This window comes from Erythrolamprus reginae, chromosome 7, assembly GCF_031021105.1.
Source record: "Erythrolamprus reginae isolate rEryReg1 chromosome 7, rEryReg1.hap1, whole genome shotgun sequence".
In the NCBI taxonomy this organism is placed as follows: Eukaryota; Metazoa; Chordata; class Lepidosauria; order Squamata; family Dipsadidae; genus Erythrolamprus; species Erythrolamprus reginae.
Window position 1 is genome coordinate 24,201,797 of NC_091956.1, and position 24,245 is coordinate 24,226,041.

Below are 24,245 nucleotides of genomic sequence, written 5' to 3' on the forward strand. Positions count from 1 at the left end.
GGAAGGGGCCCCACAAGGAGGAATGGAAACCCCAAGCCGATCACAAACCTGTGTAAAAGAAAAGAAAAAAGATTACAAGGTTCAAACATAATTTTAATGATTTAAACATTATTTTTAACATATACTTATCCCGGAGGAAAAAAACTCAAGTCCTTAACCTCGACTGAGTTTTTTAAAACTGACTCCTAGGGGCAGCAAGGGGGCGGTATCTAATTATTATGTATTTATGTTAATTTAAAACTCAGTCCTACCAATAAGACTAGAGCTAAACCCATGCTGGACTCTCCTTCCAGAAGCATGGGAGAACGGCTAATTCGCGGAGAAATATCAGTAGCTGAGGAAGCAAGTTGTTGCCACAGTTGTGCTCATCTTTGTTTGACTCATTTTTTTAACATGATTTTTCCCTGATTTTTAAACATTTTAAGTTTGTTTTTTCCCCCTGATTTCTTCCATTTTTTTCACGAATTCCCTGATATTTCCTGAACCGCCAATTTCCCTGATAATTCCCTGATTTCCCTGTTTTCCAGGTTTGTTGGACACCCTGTTATGGGATTTGCAGAGCATCAATTTCATGAACATTTCCTCCCAAGTGGAATAAATGAAGGTAAATGAAACTAGAATCAGTGATGGCAAACCTTTTTTTGATTCGTGTGCCAAAAGGTGTGTGTGTGTGTGTGTGTGCTTTCCTCCTCCCGCAAGCGCACCCACACGCTGCCTCTCCCCCTGCACATACACAGGCCTTTCTGAAGCCTGGTAGGCAGTGGTGGGTTCAAACCATTGTGATCCAGAGAGGTATGAACCTACTGAGTTTTGGCAATTTTTTCCCTGGCGTCTCCATGTCGGAGAAAGCTTTCCTGCCCCCCCCCCGCCTTAACATTGACCTTTATTCTTCGTCCAAAGCACATGGAGACGCCAGAAAAAAAATTGCTGAAAATCGATGGGTTCATACTAGTGCGGCTCCCTGGACCACACCGGTTATGATCACACCACTGCTAGTAGGTGAAAAAAATACCAAAATGGCAAACCGGAAGTGCATTTTTCCAAACTTCCGGTTTTTCCACTGGGGGATTTCTTTGCCTCCGGGGCTTCAGGGAAGCTTAGTCAGTTTCCCAAGGCCGAAAATCAGCTGGCCAGCACGCGCATGCGCGCTAAAGCTGAAACATAAAAAAGTCTCATGTGCCCTCCCATATGGCTCTGCGGGTCACCTGTGGCACACATGCCATAGGTTCGCCGTCACGGAACTAGATGGAAGAACCTCATAATTTCTCCATGAAAAATAACAATATAATCTATACCTTGAAATAAATTCACCCAAAAGCATAAAGGAAGATACTTCACATAAACTTTTGCATTACGGTATGTCATTTCCCCCATGTTACTAGTGTTGGAGATGCCATCTCGTCTTTCAATACCCAAATAGGGTGAGGATTAGTGGACAAAGAAAGCAATGTCGTATCATTCGTCCACTCTTGTGTTACCCTGCCTTCAACATAAAAATAAAAGGTTTTTCTATCCTGATGTATTTCTTCCAAAATTTAGCTTTTTCTTCAAATGCAAACAAATAATTATTGGCATTTTACAACTTTTCTTGCCACATTTACTAAGGGAATCCCTGCAGTTGTTAACTTAGTAACCTGATGGTTAAGTAAAGATGGCTTCCCTTGTTTGCCTTTGCTTGTCAGAAAGTTTGCGAAAGGGGTTCACATGATGCCAGGACACTGCGATCGTAAATGTGAGACAATTGTCAAGAATGCTGAGTGTAAATTATGTGACCATGGAGATGCTGCAACAGTCTTAAGTGTGAAAAATGGTCATCATCAATCGCTTTTTTTCCAGTGTTGCAACATTGAAGGTCGCTAACCAGACTTTTGTAAGTGGAGGACTCCCTGTATTCTTTCAGCACTCTCTTTATGCTTAGGAACGTATCTTTTAACAAGGGTTCTGTTCTCTCCCAGCGCCGAACCCCCCCAAACCACCGTATTTTAATATTAAAGATTTTGCTGCTAATAAAAATCTTTGCAGCTGGCCAGTCCCAAGAATAAGTAAACACAGCAATAATTACTACATTGTAGTAACAGACTTTATCTTAGATTTACAGAAGTTGGCTGGAAGCCTGGAGCTCCTTAAGGAAGCCAAGAATGTGGTTCTTTTAAACATAAGACAAAATACAAGAGTGGAAACTCGTTTTTCTGGAACAAACTGTGTTGAAGAATCGTGTGACTCCATCTTAAATAACCTGAGGGCGTGGCCCAGTAGCCAGCAGGGCTACTCACGAGTAAACCTTCTCCTGAGTAACCACTCATGCCTCCTATAGGCCCTGTGAATCCTAGCATAAAGAAGAGGCTCCTCCTCTTCTCCTGAGTCTAATAATAATAAGCTATTGAGTGCATTGCAAAAAGGCCAAGCGGTTATTTCAAGGTCTCAACAAAAATATAAGACAGGGTCTTATTTCCGGGGAAACACAGTACTTGTTCTTCCTTAATTTGATTTCCAATTCTTTGACAAAAAATGTGATACAGGAATCTCTGAATTATCCAAGAAATCCTCTCTGGAAACTGGTCAGAGGACAATGAAAAATGTATTGCTGTGCCCAGAAATGGACCTCTGTTTCTAAAATGTAATAAAGCTGAAACATCTTGCAAAAATATATTGAATACGTATTCAATAATTTGTACTTATTTTTACCCAATGATTCTTGACAAATGTATCTTTTCTTTTATGTACACTGAGAGCTTATGCAACAAAGAAAATTAGTTGTGTGTCCAATCTCACTTGGCCAATAAAGAATTCTATTCTATTCATAAGAGGGAACGACTCTAGATAGAAGACAACAATCAATAAAAACAACAAATATATAAAAAGGCCAATTATAAGACATATAAAATCATGGTGAAAAAGCAAGACATTATTGAAAATAAAATTAAAATCTACAAATCACACAGAGAAATCATCTAATCTTCAAGCTGCCAAGAAGGAAGAACAGTGAACTAATATTTTTCAAATTCATAAAAAGAAGTTCCCGATTCATGATAAATAGTTGGGAACTTCTTTTTATAAATTTGAAAAATTTAGTTCACTGTTCTTTCTCCTTGGCAGCTTGATGGTCAGATGATTTCTCTGTGTGATTTCTCTGTGTTCCTAGTTACAAAGACACTGAGAAAAAGGGATTTATGGCCTTTTTTTCAGTTGTGGCCTTAGCAGAATTCCGTTAATCACGTGATCAACATTCAGATGCTTGGCCACTGGTTCATATTTATTTGCTGTGTCCCAAAATCATACGGTCTCCTTCTGTGACCTTCTGACAAGCAAAAATCAGTGGGGATACCAGATTCACTTACCGACCGGGTGAGTCAACTTATCAACTTAAATGATTCCCTTAGCAACTGTGGTAACAAAGGTAGTAAAATGGGGCAAAGCTCATTTGATTGATGTCTCACTTAACAACAGAAAGTTGAGGCTCCATCATGGCTATAAGTCAAAGACTTTCTGTATGGCAACGTAATAATAATCACGGGTGGTCTGAGCCACAATTGTTTTTTACCACAGTTCTCTTCATCGCTGTCGTCCTCGCAATCTGGCTGCCCGTCACACCTTCTGGAAGCCAAGATGCACCTTCCCGAACGACACTTGAAGTGGCTGGGTGAGCACTCTGCCAAGAAAATTACAAAAAGCAACCATTTAAAACTCCTGCTGTGCTAAAGGGTGTATACAAACTATAAAAGAAACCAAAGAGCAGCAGCCTTCAAATCATTTATAAATTAAATGATATGGCTATAAATTGATTATGTTATCAATATGCAGTACAGTGTTCCCTCGCTTTTCGCGGGGGATGCGTTCCGAGACCGCCCGCGAAAGTCGAATTTCCGCGAAGTAGAGATGCGGAAATAAATACACTATTTTTGGCTATGAGCAGTATCACAAGCCTTCCCTTAACACTTTAAACCCCTAAATTGCAATTTTCCATTCCCTTAGCAACCATTCAGATTATTACTCACCATGTTTATTTAAAGTTTATTAAAAAAAATATTTATTAAAGGCAGACGAAAGTTTGGTGATGACATATGATGTCATAGGGTGGGAAAAACCGTGGTATAGGGGAAAAACCCGTGAATTATTTTTTAATTAATATTTTTGAAAAACTGTGGTATAGACTTTTCGCGAAATTCGAACCCGCGAAAATCGAGGGAACACTGTAATATAAATTTAAGTTGATTGATGTTTAATTAATTGTTGTGGCTTGGCCTTCACTCATTTTCTAATTATGTAAACTTCATTTTATTCTCTTATTTTATCTAGCATGTGACTGGAGGGAAAAAAAAGTGAAAACACCAAGTAATCATTGCTCTCCTACAAGATTGAAATATTCATTTGTTATTAAATTAATCAAGGAGAACTAAGGAGAAATTTCCTAACAATGAGAACAATTACCGTATTTTTCAGAGTATAAGACACACCCTAGTTTTGAGGGAGGACAAGAAGGAAAAATGGCTTCTGCCTCCCAGCAATTTGCCAATCAGCAACAGCAAACATTACAGATGATATGCACTGTTTTCTGTATATTTCTGTGCATGTATATCTGACCCATAGAAATAGAAAAAAATTGGGAGAAATGTACATTATGGCAGTATATTAATCCCAGAAAGTTTTCTTAGAAATATAGAAACATAGAAGTCTGACGGCAAAAAAAGACCTCCCGGTCCATCTAGTCTGCCCTTATACTATTTTCTGTATTTTATCTTACAATGGATATATGTTTATTCCAGGCATGTTTAAATTCAGTTACTGTGGATTTATCTACCACGTCTGCTGGAAGTTTGTTCCAAGGATCTACTACTCTTTCAGTAAAATAATATTTTCTCATGTTGCTTTTGATCTTTCCCCCAACTAACTTCAGATTGTGTCCCCTTGTTCTTGTGTTCACTTTCCTATTAAAAACACTTCCCTCCTGGACCTTATTTAACCCTTTAATATATTTAAATGTTTCCATCATGTCCCCCCTTTTCCTTCTGTCCTCCAGACTATACAGATTGAGTTCATTGAGTCTTTCCTGATACGTTTTATGCTTAAGACCTTCCACCATTCTTGTAGCCCGTCTTTGGACCCGTTCAATTTTGTCAATATCTTTTTGTAGGTGAGGTCTCCAGAACTGAACACAGTATTCCAAATGTGGTCTCACCAGCGCTCTATATAAGGGGATCACAATCTCCCTCTTCCTGCTTGTTATACCTCTAGCTATGCAGCCAAGCATCCTACTTGCTTTCCCTACCGCCTGACTGCACTTCTTTAATGTAATCACACTAACTCCTCCCAATTATTTAAATAGATCTATTCCAAACATGTCTAAGTCAAGATTTAACTCAGCTGCCTTATCTTAATACTAAAAAAGACAGTTACATTTCAGATTATACTTTTACAATCTTTAAATTTCTTGGGGCTTTCTGGAAGTATACATTATTCTCTGGTATTTAAAAGAAGATAAAATTAGCACTGGGCCTCTTCAGATCAAGCATTTATTTTAAAAAGCTTCTTCATTTTATTAAGTTGTCTAGAACAATAATATGTTGTTTTTATATGTTGTAAGCCGCCCCGGGTCCTCGGAGAGGGGCCACGTATAAATCCAAATTAATAAAATAAATAAATAAAGCAGTCTTAAAAAAAAAAAGTCTGATCATTTGAATATTCTATTGACATTTAAAGTTATTGACTTACCTCTTTGCAGTTTCAGCAGTTCAACATTGCCAGCGGTCTACCTCCCAGCAATCTGCCTCCTTGCAGCTAGTTTCACTTTCGGTTCTAGCCTGTGGCTTGCCTGTGCTGAATCAGCTGAGGGTTGAGAGGCTGCTTGGCTTAACAGGCTCTGCGCTGTTTTCTGCAAGGAGGTAAATTGCTGGGAGGCAGAGGCCAAAGGGTGGGAATGGCTGGGTGGGGCTATATTTGGTGTATAACACACACCCAAGTTTTCACCCTCTTTTTGGGAATAAAAATGTGCGTCTTATACTCTGAAAAATACGGTAACCGGTGGAACAGTTTGACTTAAGATGTTGTGGGTGCTCCATCATTGGAGGCTTTTAAAAAGAGGCTGGACAGCTATTTGTCTGAAATGCTATGGAAACTCCTGCTTGAACAGGAGGTTGGATTAGAAGGCCTTCAACGCACTTCTAACTTTGCTATTCTTTGCTAACTTTACTAATTTCTAATTCTATAACTTTGCCAACTTTGCTAATTGAGAAATACAGATAACCTTCTACATTAGCATCAGGCATCAGGCAAGTTCGATTGTCCGAGTTTTCTTCTGGGAACTGCGCACAATCTGTATCTTCTGGCCACTGTAAACCGACAATTCCAAGAATGGATTCACAATGTTCTTTGGACTGCTCACAAAGAGTCCTGAGAGGATTAAGAGGAAGGAAGGATGAAGGGAGGAGGAGGAGGAAAGAGAGTGGTAAAAGACTTATAACCACACAATTAAAAATATTCACATATTAACAAGCCCCATTAAAATAACACAATTTAAAAGTCATATGGCAGAAAAATGTATATTAATGTACACAAACACAAGTGGGTGTATCTTACGATAGAGGTAGTTCTCGGCTTACGAAGGAAATTGGGACCAGAATTGCCATTGCTAAGCAATGCGGTCGTAAAGCATGACATCATGTGACTGTGTTGTTCAGTGACAGCACTTCTAGCAGTCCCATTTCCCTTTGTTAAGTGAGGGCCACGTAGATCATTAAGCAAGGACCAAACATTGTCACAACTTCTAATTTCACGCCAGCTTCTCCCTTGACTTTCTTTGTGGAAAGCAAGCAGGGAATGTCAGAAATTTTTACTAGGCATAATGCATGAGAAGTATGAAAAAGGTCAAATACAGTGGTACCTCTACCTAAGAACGCCTCTACTTAAGAACTTTTCTAGATAAGAACCAGGTGTTCAAGATTTTTTTGCCTCTTCTTAAGAACCATTTTCTACTTAAGAGCCCGAGCCTGGAAAAAATCCCCAGGAAATTTGAGAACGGCAAGAAGGCCTGGCCAATTTCCTGCCATTCCCCCTTTAATCCCGGCCATCTCGGGCTTTTCTGAGCTGCCAGAGGAGCCCTTCAGTGGTGCTTAAGGAGGCTTTGGCAGCCCAGAGCGAACAAAGCATTTTCCTTTCTCAGGGCGCTTAGAGAGGGAATAAACCTCTACCAGGGCCCAGAGAAAAGAAATGCTCCCTTCACTCTTGGCAGCGGCTGTCCTCCTCCTCTTCTTCCTCCTCCTCCTCCCACTCAAATTCCGAGCTTTTATTTCTTTCCTAATTCATTCATTCATTCATTCATTCATTCATTTATTGGATTTGTATGCCGTCCCTCTCTGTAGACTCGGGGCGGCTAACAACGATGATAAAAACAGCATGTAACAATCCAATTAATAAAACAACTAAAAACCCTTATTACTGTATAAAACCAAACATACACACAAACATACCATGCATAACTTGTAATGGCCTAGGGGGAAGGAATATCTTACCTCCCCCATGCCTGGAGGCCTAAGTGAGTCTTGAGTAGTTTACAAAAGACAGGGAGGGTGGGGGCAGTTCTAATCTCCGGGGGCAGTTGGTTCCAGAGGGCCGGGGCCACCACAGAGAAGGCTCTTCCCCTGGGGCCCGCCAAATGACATTGTTTAGTCGACGGGACCCGGAGAAGGCCAACTCTGTGGGACCTTATCGGTCGCTGGGATTCGTGTGGTAGCAGACGGTTCCGGAGATAATCTGGTCCAATGCCATGTAGGGTTTGCATGCATTATTTGCTTTTACATTGATTCCTATGGGAAAAATTGCTTCTACTTACAAACTTTTCTACTTAAGAACGAATTAAGTTCTTAAGTAGAGGTACCACTGTATATTTAATTTTACCTTCAATTACAGTGGCCAGGATTGTTTTTCTCCGGCAATGGAAAAAACAAAAGAATACCACATAAGAAGATTTAATAGAAAAAATAACAGCATGTGCGGAAATGGATAAACTAACTATGGAGATAAAAAATAAAGAGGAAGCTGCGTGTGCAACTCCATTAACACCGGGCATACATGCGCATGCGCGCGCGGAAGCAACAACTCCCCCCCCGGAAATCTCACACATGCGCATCTTCGCATGAGATTTGGCTTCTGTGCATGGCCAGAAGCCGAATCCTGTGCAAGGCGTGCACGCAATCTTGCACCATTCCAGTAGCACCGGGAATGGTGGCCCGCCGCTGGAAACAGGTTTTGTGATGGCATCACACAAATGGCACAATGTGCCCATGCTGAAAACGCTAAAGAAGATTGAAAATAAGGAACTATGTTCCGAAAGCCAAAGAAATTAATTAAAGTCCAATAAAGGCAGAACCAGAAAGAATACGAGAACCACACTGCTGGATCAGCTAGCTATAATTTATATTTTATTGTGTTTCGTTTAGAGCAAGAATAACATAGCTCATTACCTGCACGGTGGGATACGTTCATTCGTTTGAAAGTCACACTTTGGCACTAAGATGGTACAGGCAAAAAACATCAGGTATTTATAACAGTTAGTTTGGACCAAGGCTGGGAAGAGAGAAGACTCCCAGCTAATAGAGGCTTCCTTCTGCGTCCGATGGCCTAAATAGTTGGGGTAGTGCGTATAATTGTACGGCAGGTTCAGGCACAATTCCAGGGTAATGTGTTCACATTGACCTGGGCAGAATAAAACAGAAATTGATTTACTGATACAGAAATAATTACTCTAGACCCGTGATGGCAAACCTATGACACATGTGCTGGAAGTGGCCCACAGAGCCATCTCTCCGGGCATGCGAACTATCCTCAGTTGCTCTTCCGGGTTCTGCTGTGCCGGCTAGCTGCTGGAAACTGGAAGAGCAGCTATACGGTGCCACATGTACGTGCCGGGAAGATGATCTTCCAGTTTCCAGTGCTGCCAATTAGTCTTTGCGCATTCATGTGCACCGGAAACCAAAAGACTGTTGTGTTTGGGCCTGGGCCAGCTGTTGTCCCCACAGATGGGGGAGACGCAGCAAACAGTGACTGTGAAAGCCTGGCTGACAGCCAGGAAGATGTAGCCGTCAGTCAGGAAGATGGGGCAGAGAGCCAGGAAGAATTGGCAGACAGTTCAGGGGAAGGGGCTGGCAATTCGTCAGATAGTTTATCCTCTCTCAGCTCGTCTGCAGGACAATACATCAATTTACGCAACCGTAGGGCCTTGAAAAGAAGGGATCGCTTTAAGAAGTAGGATAAGCACACCTGGGCTGGGTGTGGTTCCCTTAATGAGGGCTAACAGCATAAAAAGGGAACGGGGCCAAGGCAAACTGTGGCTGATTATCTGGGTGGTTTGTGTGGCGTCGTTTGTTCCTGCTTTGAAGTTCCTGCTCTTGTATTTCAACTCAGTGTTGTGGGAGTTGAACACTCTGGGACAAGCTGCTGCTTTTGTGCTGTGAATATTCAGAGACTCTTGGACTATTTATGCTCCGTGACTTGTGTATTTGTTGGCTTTTCACTGAACTTTGTAGCTGACTGAATTTGCAACGAATCCTCTTTGTTACTCCTGAAAGTAAGGACCATTTGCTTTAGACTTTTTTCTTTGCTGTTTAATACAAGTTTGCTGACTAACTCTTCACGTGTGTGTCTGATCTTCTTTTCTGGACCATTAATCATTGCTTGAGGCCGGTCAGGCAGAACAAAGACCAGGGGGCTAGTAGGCATGGCACCAGAAACTGGAAGATCATCTTTGCAACTGCTCTTCTGGTTTCCAGCACGCACATGCTCACCAGCCAACTGATCTTTGCGCACCTAGGCACCCCAGAAATCAGAAGATCGGGTGGCCAGCATGCTGGAAACTGGGAAAGCAGTCATCCATGAACCGGAAAGATGATCTTCAGATTCAGACACCAGCCTTCACTTCTGGTTATTAATTCTTGAGAAGCACTGAAACAAGGAAAGCCCAGTGGGAAGAAAGCACAGGCAGCATGTGAAAATAAAAACTTGCATCCAAGATACCCACAAACAGTATGTCTTTTTAGATGCAGTAAACATGTGACACTTTGCGCCTTCTTTTTTGTCTGATCGAATCAAAACCCATGATTACATGACAATTAATCCTCAGAAATAACTAAACATATTTTTCTCTGATCGAATCAAAACACATGATACATGACAATTAATCCTTAGAAATAACTAAACATATTTTCTGAAGTGCACCAATGTCAGTAACAGAAACACAGAGGCTATTAGAAAGTGTTCAAGAAGAGGCAACAATTCAAAAAGCAATGTTTTGTGATGGAACTTGCTCATATGGATAAACTGATTCCTTTGATCAGAGAAAAGACAATATCTATGTTTATTGCTTGCTGAAAACCCTTTAGATAAAGTTTTTTTTAAAGATGAAACAGAAAACAATGAACTTATGGTTTATGATTTTGATAAGTATACAGGAGAGATTATAGGAAGAGGATGTAATCATGGATTAAGAGATAAATTTATAACCGTATATAATTATAAATGCTGTAAAGAAGAACAGAGCTACTGTTTTCTTTTTTATTTCTTTTCTGTTTGTTTCCTTCTTTTAGCTTTCATTTTGGCGTCTTTCTTTTTCATCATTTACATTGGTTTGTACAGTGGTCCCCCCAGTTTCGCGCTCTCGATCATTGCTAATCGCTATATCGCGATTTTTCCACACGGAAGTAAAAACACCATCTGCGCATGCGCGCCCCTTTTATCTATGGCCACGCATGCGTAGATGGTGGAGTTTGCGTTCCCCGGGCAGATCAGCTGCAGCTGCTGGGCGGCTTCCCTGGGTCTTCCCCCTCTTGCTGGCGGGAGGGCGAGCGGCGGGCATCAGCGAGGAGCCGGGGTTTCCCCTTTGCGTGGGCGGCCAGTAAGACCCCAGCGCCGCTTCCCAGCTGAGTCCCGAAGCCAAACGCGGAAGTTCGCCTTTGCCGTCTGGCTTCAGGACTCAGCTGCTGCAAGCGAGCAGCCGGGCGGGCGGGCAAGCGGCAAGCGATCTTGGGGTTTCCCCGTTGCCCAGGCAAAGGGGAAACCCCAAGATCGCTTGCCGCTTGCCCGTTCGCCCGCCCGCCTGGCTGCTCGCTTGCAGCGCCACAGCAGCGAGGAGCCGGGCGGGCGGGCGAACGGGCAAGCGGCAAGCGATCTTGGGGTTTCCCCGTTGCCTGGGCAACGGGGAAACCCCATCTTCGGCTCCTCGCTGCTGCCGCGCTGCGGAGCAGATCAGCTGTTGGGCGGCCGAAGGGGTCTTCCCCGCCGCCCACACGCAAACTCCACCATCTGCGCATGTGCGGCCATGGAAAACAGGACGCGCATGCGCAGATGGTGTTTTTACTTCCGTGCCGCTACATCGCAAGTTTACGATTATCGCGCGGGGTCTTGGAACGGAACCCTCGCGATAATCGGGGGATCACTGTATTAGTTTCTTTCTTCCTTTTAAAAAACCTTCTATAAAATCACAAAGCAACATGTTACTCACTGCAATTCGCTTGGCTGTTATTCACACCGCAGAGAGGAGAATGGCTACAAGAATCAGCACAGGAAGTTGAATTACACTTTCGATCCCTTTCATGGCATAATATTTGGCCTAGGACAGCAACAACAAAATATTATCTCTATCAATGAATTATATCACAGGAACACAATAGCCATATTTGAATGTGGGAATTGGTGGCTGTTGAGTCTTGCAAGTAATCTTTGTTTGTTTTAGCCCGGGGCCATTATAAGTGAGCTTCATCTAACCATGGAACAAAGAAGATGGTACAGCAGTAACTTCTGCAGATAGGACTACAAAACTGCTTACCGGTTCTGTCCGAACAGTCTGCCCCGCCACTTTTTGATGACCAAGAAGAGTATGAGCTACCAATCCTCCAGGGAAATTCACTAGGCAGATATCAAAACTCACCACAGTTTCACTAATTTCAATTTACTTCAGCACTTCATAGTAAGAAAAGGTAAAACAGGGTTGAGGAGAAAGTGCAAATGTAAAGAAGAGCAAATAGGATAAGTACATATTAGGATGTACTTAAGAATGGAGATTCTCAGTCTTCCAGGACATTATTATTATTATTATTATTATTATTATTATTATTATTATTATTATTATTATTATTATTATTATTAAGATTTGTATGCCGCCCCTCTCCGAAGACTCGGGGCAGCTCACAACAATAATAAAAACAATATTATAGTAGAACAAATTTAATATTAAAAACCATTTAAAACCCTATCATTATTAAAAACAAACAAACAACACATTCATACCAAACATAAAACAAAATATAAAAGAGCCTGGGGGAAAGGTGTCTCAACTTCCCCATGCCTGGTGGTATAAGTGAGTCTCGAGTAGTTTACGAAAGACAGGGAGGGTGGGGGCAGTTCTAATCTCCGGGGGGAGTTGATTCCAGAGGGCCGGGGCCACCACAGAGAAGGCTCTTCCCCTGAGGCCCGCCAAACAACATTGTTTAGTCGACGTGACCCAGAGAAGGCCAACTCTGTGGGACCTTATCGGTCGCTGGGATTCGTGCGGTAGCAGGCGGTTCCGGAGGTACTCTGGTCCAATGCCATGTAGGGCTTTAAAGGTCATAACAAACAGCCTCTCTAAGAATATCCTGGGAGGAAACAGGGCCGGAAAAGGCATGGAGGAGCCTATGTGGGGCCTCTCTAGGAATCTCATGGAAGGAAACAGGGCCGGAAAAGGCAGAGAGAAGCCTCCATGGTGTCTCTCTAGGAATCTCCTGGGAGGAAACAGGGCCTCCACCTTCCCTGTGGTTTCCCCAATCACACACATTATTTGCTTTTACATTGATTCCTATGGGGAAAATTGCTTCTTCTTACAAACTTTTCTACTTGAGAACTTGGTCACGGAACGAATTAAGTTCTTAAGTAGAGGTACCACTGTATTTCCATCTATTAGGTATTGTCTTATTTATTGTTCCTATCTTCTAACCATTTATACCGCCTTTCTCATACTAAGCAGTACCCCGTTTCATCTTTATTTTTCATTTTTTTTATCAATTTATCCATTTCTGCGGAAGTCTTATTATAAGACTCCAAACCCATATGATGTTCTGAAAATATATTGTGTTCTGAGTTATGAAGCACATGAATACTGGGGTATTTATGAAACCAGCAATCTGAGCCACTGCCACCCTCAAAAGGACCCATAGAACAAAATAAATATTATTTTCCAAACAAAGCTCTTAGATCAGGGCTTTCAAACTCTCAGCCATGGGACGAGTGCGTCACACACTGGCCACACCCACACCTGATTTAGGAAAGAGGGAAAAGTCCCGATACGTCATGTGATGCTACCATGACGATGTGACTTTTAAAACCCTGCCTTAGATCTTTTCTCCAGCAATTTGAGTAGCAAATAATGTAAGTAATATGCCCTTACTTCCACCACAATTCTCTTCATCACTTCCATCTTTGCAATCATTGTCTCCATCACACTGGAAAGCACTGGGAACACACTGACTGTTTTTGCATTCTACCAGTCCTTGGCTGTGGCATGCTGGAAACAAGAAGACAATAACTGTTTCATAGACTTTTCATTTCTCATCAATTACAATGACTTAGTTCATTCATATATAGACATGACAGAAAACCTACAAATACAAAATAAGATACAAATAGGATATTTCTCTTACACTGTTAAAATAATGAGAAAATAAGCAAAGGTTAAATGTTGTTCTCTGAGGTTGTGGGTTGGTTTCCCACAACTTGGAGGATAAACTTTTATCCTCATCCTACACTTGAGATACAGATATTCACCACTATTGCAAATACAGTAGTACCTCTAGATACGAGCTGCTCCACATGCGAGTATTCCAAGATACGAGCCACAAGGGGAGAGAAATTTCTTTTCGAGACCCGAGCTCAAATTCAGGATACGAGCCAAGCATCCACTAGGTGGCGCAAGAATCCTTGCTTCTGGTTATCTCGGAGGGGAAAAACCAAGTCTAAAGTCATTTGTTCCAGATACGAGTTGTTCGACATACAAGCTCCCTTCTGGAACGAATTAAACTCGTATCTAGAGGTACTACTGTAGTACAAATAAGCAAAGGGACAATTTCAGTGGTGGTATTCAGCTGGTTTGGACGAACTGATAGTAATGACCTCCAACCAATCCCGCCCAAGCACTATGCCGTCACATTTTGAAGCAGGGCACACGTCTCCAAGGTGCGCAGGTGGGCAAATCGTATGAACGGAAAGCAGGCGGGTGAGAGAAGTGAGCATGCACTCTCACATTAGCAAACCGGTAGGGAAATTAAATGAATACCACCTCTATCCAGTTTGATGCAGTGGCTAAGCTCCAAGCCATGACCCAGGTGACTGTGAATTCTAGACCCATCTTAAGCATGAAGTCAGACAGGTGATTTTGGGTCAGCATTGGCAAAGAGGCAATGGCCAACCGTATCCAAAAATCTTGCCACGAAAACATCAGGGACTTGTCCAGGTAATTGCCAAGAATCAACACTGACTCAAAGGCATATACACATAGAAACGTAGAAGACTGACAGCAGAAAAAGACCTCATGATCCACCTAGTCTGCCCTTATACTATTTTCTGTATTTTATCTTAGGATGGATATATGTTTATCCCAGGCATGTTTAAATTCTGTTACTGTGGATTTACCAACCACATCTGCTGGAAGTTTGTTCCAAGGATCTACTACTCTTTCAGTAAAATAATATTTTCTCATGTTGCTTTTGATCTTTCCCCCAACTAACTTCAGATTGTGTCCCCTTGTTCTTGTGTTCACTTTCCTATTAAAAACACTTCCCTCCTGGACCTTATTTAACCCTTTAACATATTTAAATGTTTTGATCATGTCCCCCCTTTTCCTTCTGTCCTCCAGACTATACAGATTGAGTTCATTAAGTCTTTCCTGATACGTTTTATGCTTAAGACCTTCCACCATTCTTGTAGCCCGTCTTTGGACCCATTCAATTTTGTCAATATCTTTTTGTAGGTGAGGTCTCCAGAACTGAACACAGTACAGTTATACCTTGTCTTACAAACTTAATTGGTTCCAGGATGAGGTTCTTAAGGTGAAAAGTTTGTAAGACAAAACAATTTTTCCCATAGGAATCAATGGAAAAGCGATTAATGCATGCAAGCCCAAAATTCACCCCTTTTGCCAGCCAAAGCGCCCATTTCTGCGCTGCTGGGATTTCCCTGAGGCTCCCCTCCATGGGAAACCCCACCTCCAGATTTCTGTGGTTTTGTGATGCTGCAGGGGAATCCCAGCAGGGGAATCCCAGCATCGCAAAAATGAGCGCTTCGCTGGCAACGGAAGTCCGGAGGTGGGGTTTCCCAGCGAGGGGAGCATCAGTGACATCGCAGCATTGCAAAAACACCTAAGTCCTTGAAATCCCACCTCTGGACCTCTGTGTTTTTGCAATGCTGCGATTTCACTGAGGCTCTCCTCGCTGGGAAACCCCACCTCCAGACTTCCGTTGCCAGTGAAGCGCCCATTTTTGCACTGCTGGGATTCCCCTGCAGCATCACAAAAACACGGAAGTCCGGAGATGGGGTTTCCCATGGAGGGAAGCCTCAGGGGAATCCCAGCAACGCAAAAATGGGTGCTCCGCTGGCAACGGAAGTCCGGAGGTGGGGCATCCCAGCGGTGGCGATGGGTTTGTAAGGTGAAAATAGTTTGTAAGAAAAGGCAAAGAAATCTTAAACCCAGGGTTTGTATCTCGAAAAGTTTGTATGACGAGGCGTTTGTAAGACGAGGAATCACTGTATTCCAAATGTGGTCTCACCAGCACTCTATATAGCGGGATCATAATCTCCCTCTTCCTGTTTGTTATACCTCTAGCTATGCAGCCAAGCATCCTACTTGCTTTCCCTACCGCCTGACTGCACTGTTCACCCATTTTGTGACTGTCAGAAATCACTACCCCTAAATCCTTCTCTTCTGAAGTTTTTGCTAACATAGAACTGCCAATACAATACTCAGATTGAGGATTCCTTTTCCCCAAGTGCATTATTTTACATTTGGAAACATTAAACTGCAGTTTCCATTGCTTTGACCATTTATCTAGTAAAGCTAAATCATTTACCATATTACAGACACCTCCAGGAATATCAACCTTATTGCACACTTTAGAGTCATCGGCAAATAGGCAAACCTTCCCTACCAAACCTTCCCACATCATAGGATCATAGATTTGGAGGAGGTCTACATAGTACATACTAATGTTATACTACTCAGATAATTTAGTGAAGTAGCATTTTATATAGAAACTTTGTACTGAAATGGATATTTTTGGATTATGCTGGATGAGATACTTTAAATAAAATCCACAAGGAAATCTATATTAAACACAAAGATACTATACTTAAACAATCTGTTATTAAAACACAAACTATCAACTAACTTACAACAGTTGGTTTCATCCGATTTGTCTAGGCAGTCAGGATCACCATCACAGATCCAATCCATGGCTATGCATCTCCCATCTCCACACTGATGCTGAGTCACTGGATTGCAATCTTTAACAGATAACATCGATAAACAGAGATGATGTTTCCTTGTTACTTAGTATAAAAATTAGCTAGAAGAATAACTGTACTGACTTAAGAAATTCTCTTCCTTGGTTGTCAACACCGATACACAGTAAATGTAATCATTAAGAACATGTTGCAGCAACATTGATCAGAATTCAGGGGACCATTTTAGCTAAATCTAATTTTAAATTTATATTCCAGATTCAACAGGAGTGGTCCAGGGGCCTAGAGGCGGAGCTCTGGCCTCACAATCAGGAGGCTGTGAGTTCGATCCTAGCTAGAGGCAGCTATTTCTCCATCTCTGGGCCCAATGAGAATAAATCTGCTAAATATAGCTTATAGTCTTATAAACCTCTTACAAGTTGCAAAGTATCTATATAAATGTGTATAGGCTTCTCCATTCAGACCTAAATAATATACAGAAAACATGAAGAACAAGCTTAAACCTTTAAATCTGTATGATCAAATAGTTCTAATTCTGGCTTCTTTGCTAATTCTGGGCTTCGGTTTGCCCCAGAATGAAATCTAGAAAGAGGGAGCTATGATTTTAGAACAAACATAGCTGCCTGTACTGCATATTATCTAACAATGCCTGTATCCAATTCTTTTGGGATTAAACCAAGCTTCTTCCAAGCTTTTAAAATGTATTTTTCCTTTACCACAGTTCTGTTCGTCACTAAGATCTCCACAGTCATCATAACCATCACAAACGAAGGTATAATTGAGGCATCTTCCAGTGTTGCAGCGGAAAAGCCCTTCACTGCAATCTGCAAAATAGAAATATCTTTTTTAAAAAGCTTAGTTTGGTTGAATGAAGATAGTCCTTCCCCCCCCCCATTCATTTCTGATATTTTACAAATTATTAGAAAATTTTAAAAATTAACACTACTTCGTTCTTTCAACAGCATGTCTAACAGGTAAAGGTTGAAAAGACAACAAAATAGCTTTCATAGGGATGTGCAGTGAAGGACTGCAAAAAAATTTACTACTACACTGTGGCTTATTTTGTGGGTGTGGCTTGCCAAACATGTGACCAGGTGGGAGTGGCTTGATAATCATGTGACTGGGAGGTGGCTTAAAAGTCATGTGACTGGCTTAAAGGTGGAAAACCTGACTCAGGTCAAGGGTTAGGGTGCCTGGCCTCTCCTCACCTCAAAGGGTTACAATTTCCCTATCTATTTACTATTACTGAACATCCAAAATATACTATTTAATTCTATGTATATATGACATATGTGTACATACGTATTACACCCAGGCACACAAAAATCTACATTATCCACTATATAAACTGTATGTGTATGTACACATGCACGCACAGCTCTTCTAAAATTATACACATTCAACCTCGTTTACTGCAACAGGAAAAACATACCCAGAGCCAGAAGGGGGAAAAAAGAAAACAATTCAAAATTTTTCTACCGGTTCTGCATACTTGACCAAATTTTTTCTACCGGTTCTGCGTACCTGACTGTACCCATAGGAGCATTCACTGGGGATGTGATATACTTGGCGGTTAATTGAAGCTGAATAAAAGTATTCGACGTACATAGAAACATAGAAGACTGACAGCAGAAAAAGACCTCATGGTCCATCTAGTCTGCCCTTATACCGTGTTTCCCCGATAGTAAGACCCCCCCGATTGTAAGACATATGGGGGGTGTCAGGGGGGTCGGCTAATATAAGCCATACCCCGAAAGTAAGACATATGTCTTACTTTCGGGGAAACACGGTACTAAAAGCGAGGGAGGCGTCCGCTACTCCCGCCGCCGCCTTTGGTCTCCCCGCTGCGCCTGGGGCTGCCTGCCTGCCTGCTGCCGTAGCCGGGCTGGGCGCGGGGCATCCTCGGTGTTGGGCAGCAGCGGGAGGAGCCGCAGCCTCTGGAGCCGGCCACCCCCAGGACACGCATCGCAGACCGGCCCCGCCGCGGCGCAGGAGGGATGGAGGCCAGCCGCGCAACGCCGCCTAATGCCGCCCGCCCGGAGGAGAAGAGGCATGGCCCGGGCCGAAGCCGCCTTTGGTCTCCCCGCCGCGCCTGGGGCTGCCTGCTGCCGTAGCCGGGCTGGGCGCGGGGCATCCTCGGCGTTGGGCAGCAGGCAGGCAGGCAGCCCGAGGCGCGGCGGGGAGAGCAAAGGCGGCTTCGGCCCGGGCGAGGCCTCTTCTCCTCCGGGCAGCCGCGCCTGCCACGCAACGCCGCCTAACGCCGCCCGCCCGGAGGAGAAGACGCCTCGCTCGGGCCGAAGCCGCCTTTGCTCTCCCCGCCGCGCCTGGGGCTGCCTGCCTGCCTGCTGCCCAACGCCGAGGATGCCCCGCGCCCAGCCCGGCTACGGCAGCAGGCAGGCAGGCAGCCCCAGGCGCGGCGGGGAGACCAAAGGCGGCTTCGGCCTGGGCGAGGCCTCTTCTCCTCCGGGCAGCCGCGCCTGCCGCGCAACGCCGCCTAACACCGCCTGCCTGGAGGAGAAGAGGCCTCGCCCGGGCCGAAGCCGCCTTTGCTCTCCCCGCCGCGCCTGGGGCTGCCTGCCTGCCTGCTGCCGTAGCCGGGCTGGGCGTGGGGCATCCTCGGCGTTGGGCAGCAGCGGGAAGAGCCGCAGCCTCCGGAGCCGGCCAGCCGGGCGCCCCCAGGACGCGCATCGCGGACCGGCCCCGCCACGGCGCAGGAGGGATGGAGGCCGGGCCCGACGGGCAGCCGCACCTGCCGCGCAACGCCGCCTAACGCCGCCCGCCCGGAGGAGAAGAGGCCTCGCCCGGGCCGAAGCCCGAAGACGAGCCGGCCCCGGTGCCCGGGACAATATAACACATACCCCCAAAGTAAGACACAGTGGGGCTTTTGGGGGTAAAAAGATAGTAAGACACTGCCTTACTATCGGGGAAACACGGTACTATTTCCTGTATTTTTATCTTAGGATGGATCTATGTTTGTCCCAGGCATGTTTAAATTCAGTTCCTGTGGATTTACCAACCACGTCTGCTGGAGGTTTGTACAATCACAATTAAGTCCCAAATTTATGTTGCTAAGTGAGACAGTTAAGTCATGTTTGCCTCATTTTGAGACCTTCCTTCCCCAGTTGTTCAAGTGAATCAGAGCAGTTGCTAAGTTACTAACACGGTTGTTAAATGAATCTGGCTTTCCCATTGATTGTTATTGTTAGAAGCTGTGAGAAACAGGGAGGATCTTATCTCAAACATTATCTCAGGTTACATTTCTGGCCTGGACTCTGATTATTATTTATTATTATTATTTATTGGATTTGTATCCTGCCCCTCTCCGCAGACTCTTTTACTTGATAAGCCAGTGATGGTGAACTGGTTTTTGAGTGTACAGTGCTCAAATTTTGAGCAGTTTGGAGAACCGGCAAAAACACACACACACCCCATTCAAATGGCTGGCCCCAATGGATGGGAACGGGGATTTTGCAGTATCCTTCCCCTGCCATGCCCACCAAGCCTCATCACGCCCAAGCCACACCTACAGAATCAGTAGTAAAAGAAGCCCCACTGAATTCCACATTATATGTCATGTGAAGCTATTCCTTCTTTCATCTTATATCCCTTTCCAATCAGAACATAACTTCAGACTTTGGGAGGGGGGGGAGATGTCTCTGTGTGCATTTATTTCATATGTGCATCTTGAACTGAAACAATCCCCTTCAGGTGCCTTTCTTCCCAAATTAAAGAATACTTTTGTTTGATCCTACTCGTTACTTTGGTTGCTCTTTTCTGAGAGCAGACTCAGAGTTACAACTGCGTGTTTCACTTTACAACCTCATAACTCAAACTTATAGCCCCTTGATTCATTTCATGACTGCTGTAAAAAGTCATAAAATTGTGTCCAGTCCTGTAGTCTCCTCAATGCCACGGCAATCATGACTTGCAACCAAAATTCCAGAGTTAGTTGCTGCTGTAAGTCAAGGACTACCTGTTATACATATACAGTGGATTGAGTATAAGTTCACAGTAATAGTTGTAATGCTGTTTTTCGCATTAATATATTTTCTAATGCACTTAGTTAACTTACTGCAATGTATTTCATCGCTCCAGTCATCACAATCATTAAAGCCATTGCACTGCAGAATCCTTGAGATACAAATCCCACTTCTGCACAAGAAGTTTTCCTCTTCTTCGCAAAGTACTGAAAAACAAAAAAAATAAGAAACAGGATAATAGCTTTTCTTAGATTGAAAAGCAAAAGTACTTCCCCATATTCCTTTGAAAAAGCATTAGATAACCTCGGGCTCCAACTGTTAGCAGGTCCAATTTAAAATTATATCCCATTTACAGTGATAAGGAAGATTATAGCAATAGCAATAGCACTTAGACTTCTATCCTGCTTCACAGTGCTTTACAGCCCTCTCTAAGTGGTTTATAGAGTCAGCACATTGCCCCCAACAATCTGGGTCCTCATTTTACCCACTTTGGATGGATGGAAGGCTACGTTAACTTTGAGCCGCTCAGAATCGAACTCTTGGAGTCAGCAACGAGTTAGCCTGCAATACTGCAGTCTAACCACTGGGGCACCATCACTCTGTATAGAACAGCATTGAATATTTGCTAATAGAAGTTATGAGTAATGCCCTACTCCAGGGATCCTCAAACTATGGCCCGCAGGGCAGAAGCTATTAATTTGGCTGCATGGGACCACAAGGCTGCCCCGCCCACATTGCCCCGCCACCCACCTTCTGGAGGCCTGGGGGGAGGCGTCCTACTCCCTGTGGCAAAAAAAGCACGTTTCCCGGGGTCATGTGCCCCCCTTGCATTACTCCACGCTTCCCCGGAGGGGGTACCCCACTATTTGCTATAACAAAAGATTCTTCTTCTGAGAATGAAAGTACAAAATCCCCCACCTTCTCTTTTTATCGCCTGATTAGTTGGGATAGATCCTTTGTAAGTTCCTTTTCTTTCCAGCTACTCAGTTTTGGGCTCCTCCTCTTTAATACGACTTTCCCTGGACAGCTTCTTGTCAGGAATTAAAAAGCCCGAGCTAATCTCTTAATGCAGAATGTAGGCCTCAGTTAAGAATGCTGAGTCATTCTGAGGCAGTTGAACATGCAGCAACCTCGCAATTATGTGAAAAGTATTTAACTAGGCAAGAGCTCTTTGCTCTTTCTCTCTCTGACTGTTCGCTATTAGCTGCGTGCTGTTGCTGTTCGTGAGAAGTGTGCTCTGAAGAAACTGTAATGCTGTATAAGTCGGTTCCTGTGAGTTATTGAACTAAGATAGTTGTAGCAAGGTACTAGTAAGATACTAGTTTATTGTATGCATAGTATAGATAGTATTAATAGTAGTACAGTGGTACCTCGACATACGAGTTTAATTTGTTCCAGACCTAAGCTCGTAAGTCGATCAACTCGCATCTCGAACGAATGCCTTTAGACTTTGTTTTTTGCGCCGAGATAACCAGAAGCAAGGATTCTTGCGCCACCTAGTGGAAGCTCAGCTCGTATCCCGAATTTGAGCTCAGGTGTCGAACAGAAATTTCGCTCGCGTCGTGGCTCGTAACTTGGAATACTCGCATGTGGAGCAGCTCGTATCTAGAGGTACTACTGTAGTATAAAGAAGTAAATATATTTTTCCACAACTTCCTACTGCTGCTTGTTTCATTGAAGACTTCAACTCCATTTCTACTAATCTGTAGCTGGCTGGTTGGATTGGTGGGCTGGCTGGACTGGTTTGCTGCTTGGGCACAAACTGGCTAATTTCTGCAAATGCAGCTATGATACTTCTCTCCCCATTCCCATCTTTTCTCATATTTCATTTGTTTTCCTCTCCTCACATGCTAACATTGCTATTTCATTGTTGTGAGCCGCCCGAGTCTGCGGAGAGGGGAGGCATATAAATCCAATAAATCTAATCTAATCTAATCTAACAAAATTCATACATTTTCATCAAGATCATCTTCTTTATGCTTTTTAAAGAAAATTCAGACATGCTGTTTCAGAGGATTTAACATTGGTCCCCAAAAATAAAAAACCTATTGATTGTCAGGACTATTTTATATCAGTTTCAGCCAATATACTAATGCCATGTCATCCAGATAAGGATGATGGATAAATAATTGGCATTAAGTTATGGTATTTTTTCAGTTGCATGTAGGAGATGTAGATAAGGCTAAGGGAGGGTAAAACATGTAATGTTGCGAGTCCCTGCATGCCTGAAAGAGATCTAAGTCCAGCCCACCTCCAACGCCTTTCTTATCTTCCACTCGTTTCCCTTGATGGTTAGTTGATCAGATTCTGGTCAGGATGGTCGGAGAAGCACCTCAAACTTGTAGAGGGACAACATGGAAGGATGGTTCTGTATCTTGAATTATTGTTGTTTTATGGCTATCGTTCAATTGTTCTGTAATTCGTGTTGCTATTCAACTGTTTTGAAGCCACCCAAAGTTGTTTGAAGTTGGACAGTGTCGATATTTTAATCTATAAACTGTTTCCCCCAACTAAAATACAGTAGCTTCCAGCTCATTATATTAACTGGAAAGAACACAGATTTTTGGTAGGTGGATCCCCCCCCCCCCTATTTTCCTCCCAAAAAACAAAGGTGCGTCTTATAGTCCGGTGCGTATTATACTCCGAAAAATACGGTAATAAGGGCACCAAAAACCCCTCTTCCTAAAACACCTATAATTAATTTTTATTATTCATTTATCTATTATTATTAAAATTTATTTATTAGTATTATTTAACCAAGGAACAAAGCCCACATCCAAGAAATACATTGTGCACATAAATCCTCCAGTGACGCTGTGTGTTTCCTCCCTCTGCCTCCCATAAATATCTATGCTCCCAGGATTACAAAATTCTTCTGCTTAAACCCTGTGTGAATTAGTGGGGTTATTTTCCCCATAACATCAAAGCACTGTGGCACACACCCATATCAACAATAAATAGCTCGAGGCTGCCTCTCAGAACAACTCTTCCAGAAAATTTTTTCCAGGAACCACTAAGTCTCTCTTTGAGCCTAAATTCCAGAGATTTCAAAGCTTGCTCCAGTTCATTAATAAAGACATATTTTTGTGGGTGTAAAGTGGTTGGTTTTTCAACAAACACCCCACCCCCCCAGAAAACATGACTGTTTCTTTGAAACCAGAATGCTATTATTAATGTTATCACCCATCCCATCTTTTTCCTCTTTAAGAATTGTTCATTGAAATGGTCTCTTATCTGAATCTCCCCAGGCCTCACATAAATGAGAATTCTACTCAAGGATTTAGGATCCCTTCTCTTATGCTGTGAGATCCAGAACATAGTTTCGTGTATATTTCTTTATATTTTTTAAAATAAATTTTTTATTGTTTTTCTCCACAATACATACATACATATACGTTAATTCTTAACAAAATATACATAATTGGGGGAGAGGGCATGACCACCGCCGTTGGTCATGTCCTCTTCCCCAATTATGTATTACACTCCCGCAATTGCCATCTCGGCTTTCTTATTTTAATCTTCCCCCCTCCCACCCAATGCATGTCGCAGCTAAGATGGTAAGGAACCTCATAATCAATCGGATGATATGGAAAAAATACTGACTTTCCACAATCTTGTGTCCCATATTCCAGATCTTTTCTATAGATTCAGTTCAATTCAATTTATTAGATTTGTATGCCGCCCCTCTCCGAAGACTCGGGGCGGCTCACAACAACAATAAAAACAGTATAACAATGGAACAAATCTAACAATAAAATTACATTAAAAAACCCCAACAATTTAAAAACCATA

General features: G+C 43.0%; 1 protein-coding gene across 1 annotated transcript in view; it reads right to left on the minus strand.

Moving 5' to 3' along the window:
- Positions 1-24,245, minus strand: part of CORIN (corin, serine peptidase) — a 147,681-nt gene that overhangs the window by 39,095 nt on the left and 84,341 nt on the right. Inside the window, exons 6-13 of the mRNA XM_070757206.1 lie at positions 20,546-20,659; positions 17,190-17,297; positions 16,405-16,515; positions 13,409-13,525; positions 11,489-11,596; positions 8,457-8,688; positions 6,242-6,387; positions 3,542-3,649 (exon numbers count right to left, since the gene is read on the minus strand). Of these exons, the coding sequence (XP_070613307.1) occupies positions 3,542-3,649; positions 6,242-6,387; positions 8,457-8,688; positions 11,489-11,596; positions 13,409-13,525; positions 16,405-16,515; positions 17,190-17,297; positions 20,546-20,659 (1,044 nt within the window). The remainder of the gene's footprint in view (positions 1-3,541; positions 3,650-6,241; positions 6,388-8,456; positions 8,689-11,488; positions 11,597-13,408; positions 13,526-16,404; positions 16,516-17,189; positions 17,298-20,545; positions 20,660-24,245) is intronic.